The 4,856-nt window shown below is 35.8% G+C and overlaps 2 protein-coding genes across 2 annotated transcripts; both read right to left on the reverse strand.

Moving 5' to 3' along the window:
* On the reverse strand, window positions 587-2,852 carry LOC109226135. The gene is made up of 4 exons (XM_019390935.1): window positions 2,680-2,852; window positions 2,481-2,597; window positions 1,925-2,402; window positions 587-855 (listed from the first exon to the last, which is right to left on the reverse strand). Exons 1-4 carry the CDS (start codon window positions 2,815-2,817, stop codon window positions 587-589), a joined length of 1,002 nt encoding a protein of 333 aa, XP_019246480.1. The 5' UTR covers window positions 2,818-2,852.
* On the reverse strand, window positions 3,022-3,944 carry LOC109226353 (putative protein TPRXL). The gene is made up of 2 exons (XM_019391137.1): window positions 3,317-3,944; window positions 3,022-3,143 (listed from the first exon to the last, which is right to left on the reverse strand). The coding sequence occupies exon 1, from the start codon at window positions 3,928-3,930 to the stop codon at window positions 3,343-3,345; it is 588 nt and encodes a 195-aa protein (XP_019246682.1). The 5' UTR covers window positions 3,931-3,944; the 3' UTR covers window positions 3,022-3,143; window positions 3,317-3,342.

The raw sequence follows: 4,856 nt of genomic DNA on the forward strand, positions 1-4,856 counted from the left end.
AAATTAGAGACTAAGTGTCTCATTCCACCCTAAGGCCACTCCGAACATAGAACAACCAACACGATATGATAAAATATAGCTGAACAACCCAATAAGAAGCAGAAATGGGGAAAATGGGACTGTAACTCATGAAACGACCGGCCGGGTCGTTACAAGTATCCAGAAGTGCCTCAATATGCTTGCATATCCCATCTATGGAACAACATAAAGTCGAGGTTCAAGAAGAGCCAAAAAAAATAAGGCCCATATTTTTTGCTATGGCTAAAGCATACACAATTGAGGAATTTAACCAACACATAACAGAAATATGTAATCTTGATGGAAGATTGAAACAATACTTATTCAACATTGGAAATCATAGGTGGTCTATAGCGCATTCAACAGTTAACAGGTCCATGGTGATGACTTCAGATATTCCAGAATCTATGAATTCTACAAATAAGGCAGCAAGGGATCTACCTATATACAATCTGCTTGACTACTTGATGAAGTTGGTAGCGTCTTGGAATAACACAAACAGAAATAGAGCAATGGCTTAGAAACAAATTTTTGGGAGTAGAATGTGAAGGTACTTAAGAAATAATTGTCAGACCTCCCCCCTTTGCTCCCTAATATCCCCAATTGAACTCCACATTTGCAGATGTCTCTGGTTTGCAGAACTTTCAGGAGTTCCATACAACAACCCAAAGCTGGGACGAGAAAGTGGTAAAGCATTTTCACTACTTCCTGAAGGAGAATCATAGTAGTTATCCCTGATAGCCTTGACAGCCGAGAAATCCAGTTTCAATCCTCTGCCCAAAAAGTTATTCAAAACAGTTTTTTGCTGTTGTTTTGACTTCTCCATTGTTGCAAATTCTGCGAAAAGAAATTGAAAGCCTAAGATTAAATTATTCACAAACTGATGTAAAATTGTAATAAATGTACAACTTCTAGGGTTTTCTTACCTTAAAGTTCAAAGAACCCACATAAGCATTACTGAAAATAAAGAAGTAATTGGAGAATTATATGAATCAATAAGAGATTTATGAGTGAGTCTTCTGTGAAATTTGTATGATGTTAAGGCACGATTCCATATCAAAATTATCGCATCCATAAAGAAGATCGATAGTGATATCAGCAAATCCATGTCAAAATTATCGGAGGCGTTAATCATTGAATGATAAATAGGAGAAGAAGAAATATCTAGAGTACATCACTACTAGAAAATGGCAGATTTCCGACGGCCAGAACGGTCGGAATTCGGTAAATTACGTATTTTCGACTATTTTCCGACCGAAATTGGTCGGTCGGAAAATAATTTCCGACCGAATCTGTCGGTGATTTCCGACCAAAGTGGTTGCAAATTTCGAAAAGATCAGACTACCAAATAATTCACGTTTCCGACTAATATGGTCGGAATTTACCGACTGAATCGGTCGAAATAATACAAGGAAAATTAATAATAAAAAATTAAATTTTATTTATTTTCCGACGAAACCCGTCGAAAACTATTGAATATTAATATTTTTTTAAATTTCCGACCGAATCTGTCGGAAATTAATAATTAAAAATTAAATTTTATTTAATTTCCGACAGAATCCGTCGAAAATTTCTGAATATTAATTGTTTTTTAAAAAATTTCCGACCGAATTAGTCGGAGATCTGAGAATTTATGGTTAAATCTGGGGAGCTGTCCGACGTTTCAGTCGGAGTTTTATATAAAACTGGGCAGAATTCTGCCCAATTTCGAGCTACACCACCTGTCCAACTATCACAAATAAAAAAATACCAACCAACAATACATTAACAACAATCTAAACCAACGATACATTAATACAATAATACGAACCAAAAATACATTAACACTATCTAAATTAACAATACATTAACAAATTCTAAACCAACAATGCCAACCATTAAAACAACTTAAACCAACAATACTAACCTTTAAACTTAACAATTTTGGGCATAAAAACATCCAAATAGTAGCTCACATTCAAGTTTAAAAGCAATACATAAAGTTGTCTCTCACAATCAAGTTTACCAATCAGCCAAAACATCACAACTAAACTACTACACATCAGATTCAGTTTGTTCATCCTCATCATCAGATAAATCATGCCCATGTTTACACATGAATTCTGCATCTTAACAAATGTTCCGTAATGGGAGTCCAATTGTTGCTTCAATTCACGAATTTCGTTTCTCATATCTTCCATCTGTTCTTGATTTTGAGGAGAAGAAGAATTGGCTAAGAGTGGGTTTGGATGACCTGTAAGTCGATGTACTCCTAGTCTGTAAACTCTGCCTTTGTTTGCTCCACCCGCTGCCTCTGTCCACAATGAAGCCATATCATCAGGTGTTGGTTGAGTTGAAGGAGGCTGAGTTTGTTGCCATTCTTCCAACCTTTTATGATAATCTTCCTGAAATGAAAAACATAACTATTATGTAAACAAACTAATATTAATAAACCATAAATAATTATGAAGTTAGAATTTTACATATGTGTCTGACGCACGCGTCTCCACCCAGTGTTCTCTTGTACCATCCTTTTTCTTTTTCTTATGCAACTCCTCGAAGACCTCAGCGTGACTCACATCTCGCCCTCTTTCCTTTTCCTTCATAAGAAAAAGTATGAGTTAGACTTTACAAACGTAAAATTCTATATGTAAAACTAAGAAAATTTTACTAAATAATTACCATTCTTAGTTTATGGGCCTCAAAAATAATCGAACCTCCTGTGTGCAACGAGCCACCTTTTTTAGAGGCACGGTTTGCCTTTGCTTGTTGCCTTCCATTCTGGGGTATTCCATTTCTCAAGAAGTTTATCCCAAACATCTTCTCTTAACCAGTCCGGCATTTTACCGGAATTCCGAGCAGCGCACATAGTATCTTTAATCTTTATACTAGCTTTCTTCTCGAAAATACTATTTATTGCATTTTGATGCTGAGGATGCCATGTACACCATGTCTGGAATATAAAAAGGTAACATTAGATGAAGACGATAATTATTAAATAAATATAATTAATTTTTACGCTAAATTGATTCCACATTTGCTCTCTGATGCTGTACGGTATCTTTCTATAAGAAGTCCACGGCTCATGATAAAATGGCTTCATAGAATCTGTAACCAAATGTGTAGCTTGAAAGGATGGCAAAAACCTGCATTAAAGTTAAACATATATATATATATATATATTATATATATATATATATATATATATATATATATATATAATTAATAAACATCTTTTAATTGCAAATAAATACTCCTTAATGTTAACATATCTAAAAGTACATTCAAAACATAAAAATTTGTATAAGAACCTTCTTACCCATCCTTGTGGGGGATGATTATCAATCAATTATAGCTATCAAATTGTACATCCCCTCTAAGATTCTGCCTGCGTCTACGAGATGGTGCAGAAGTAGCACTAGATGTAGCTGGGCGAGAGCCTCCAATATCCAACCTAGATATGCCGGGAATGGATGATGATGGACTGGAAGATGACGGAGCAAGAAAAGACGCACCATCATGCTGACTACCATGAAAGCTCGGGGGTGTAGCAGTTGGTGAGCCAGTATGCTGACTACCATGAAAGTCCGGGGATGCAACAGCTGGTGAGTCACTATGTTGACTACCATAAAAGACCGAGGGTGCAACAACTGGTGAGCCACCATGTTGACTACCATGAAAGCCCGGTGAAGATAATGGTATAGAAGGTATGGGTACAAAGTTAAAAACGGTGTTACTTTGACTGCCTTTAGCAGGCATAGAATAATACTGAACTAAATTATTAGATGGAGGGGGGATGGTGAACATGGTAGATGGCAATGAAGTCGACTGAGGAGGATGAGGAAGTTGATGACTCATATTTGGCATAGTTGAGGAAGTTGGAACATATTGTTTTTTCTTAGATTTCATTTTTTCCTTCCCCTTAGATGCCATATCTGTAATGTAATCATAGTAAAATACAAAACAAAAAATATAACAAGTGACAGTAAATATAAAATAAGTAAACGACTAAAGAAATAAATAAACAACCTAACAAGTCGTAAAAATATAAAATAAGTTTGCAACATAATAGATAATTAAAGGAATAACATAAAATGTTTAACATGTCATAAAAAACTGTCACACCTCCTTTTTCTTACACCCGTAAGGGTGTAAGGGAGTTTTTTCCAATTTAAGTGACAATCGAAACGAAATTATTTAATTAAAAATCAGAGCCGCCACTTGGGATAATTTATGGTGTCCCAAGTCACCGGTTCAAATCTCGAATCGAGGAAAGATTGACTCTGTTATGGTCCGCGAACACAGAAATCCGGGTAAGAAATTCTATTAACCCGGGAGAAGGTGTTAGGCATTTTCGGGTTCCGTGGTTTTAGCACGGTCGCTCAACTATTATTAATTGGCCTAATTATCTGATTAATTACACATTTTAAACCTACGTGTATTTTTGACTTTCATCCGCTTTAATTATTTATAGAACAAACCACGATTGTCTTACCCTCGTTTGTTTTGATACACATTGCGAATCGCGTCACATGAAATGCACCCGCGGTTTACAACATGTTTATTTTAATTATTATTAGTTATGGTCGGGTCACATGAAATGCACACCCGAATTTGGAGTTATGTATCATGACTATGCCACGGGAACCGTACCCACAGTCACGATGATTACTTTCGCGCCGAAAAGTTTACCTACCCACGTGTGATCGGCCTAGCCATGCTCCTAATGATTAATTTAACTAAAAGAGAAAAACAACGTAGAATCCATGCAATATCCAAAGTTCTTTGACCTCATCAACATAAAGAAATCATTTTCCCTTGTTAATTAAACCAAGCCAAACACACGTTATGCACATTTG

Source organism: Nicotiana attenuata, chromosome 5 (assembly GCF_001879085.1).
Source record: "Nicotiana attenuata strain UT chromosome 5, NIATTr2, whole genome shotgun sequence".
Lineage (NCBI taxonomy): Eukaryota > Viridiplantae > Streptophyta > Magnoliopsida > Solanales > Solanaceae > Nicotiana > Nicotiana attenuata.